This window comes from Nannospalax galili, unplaced genomic scaffold (genome assembly GCF_000622305.1).
Source record: "Nannospalax galili isolate Female #2095 unplaced genomic scaffold, S.galili_v1.0 scaffold768, whole genome shotgun sequence".
Taxonomy (NCBI): domain Eukaryota; kingdom Metazoa; phylum Chordata; class Mammalia; order Rodentia; family Spalacidae; genus Nannospalax; species Nannospalax galili.
Window position 1 is genome coordinate 8,630,069 of NW_008360317.1, and position 352 is coordinate 8,630,420.

General features: G+C 75.9%; 1 protein-coding gene across 1 annotated transcript in view; it reads left to right on the top strand.

The window, feature by feature from the left end:
- The first annotated feature begins 6 nt into the window (after positions 1 to 6).
- The window catches only part of Usp12 (ubiquitin specific peptidase 12), an 87,777-nt gene continuing 87,431 nt past the window's right edge, over positions 7 to 352 (top strand). The window contains exon 1 of the mRNA XM_008825074.2: positions 7 to 199. Within this exon, the coding sequence (XP_008823296.1) occupies positions 152 to 199 (48 nt within the window). The 5' untranslated portion in view covers positions 7 to 151. The remainder of the gene's footprint in view (positions 200 to 352) is intronic.

Here is a 352-nt window from a genome sequence, read left to right on the forward strand (position 1 = left end):
ACGACGGCAGCGGCGGCCCAGCAGGCTCAGAGCGTGGGTCCGCGGCGGCTCGGGGTGCGGCCGCGGGCTGCGGAGCGAGCGGGCGTCCGGGCTCCCCGCGTCCCCCGCCCGCAGCCGCCGCGGTGATTGGGTGGAAGATGGCGCCGGGCGGATGGAAATCCTAATGACAGTCTCCAAATTCGCCTCCATCTGTACCATGGTATGTGCGGCGGGAGCACGGCCGGACGGAAGGGCGGCCGGTCTCCGTCTCGGCGGCGCCGCCCGTGGGCCTGCGTGAGGGTTAGCGGCCGACGGCGTGGGGGTTAGCGGCCGTGGGGGGGCGCGCTCGATGTGGCGGGCGGGGGCGGCGGGC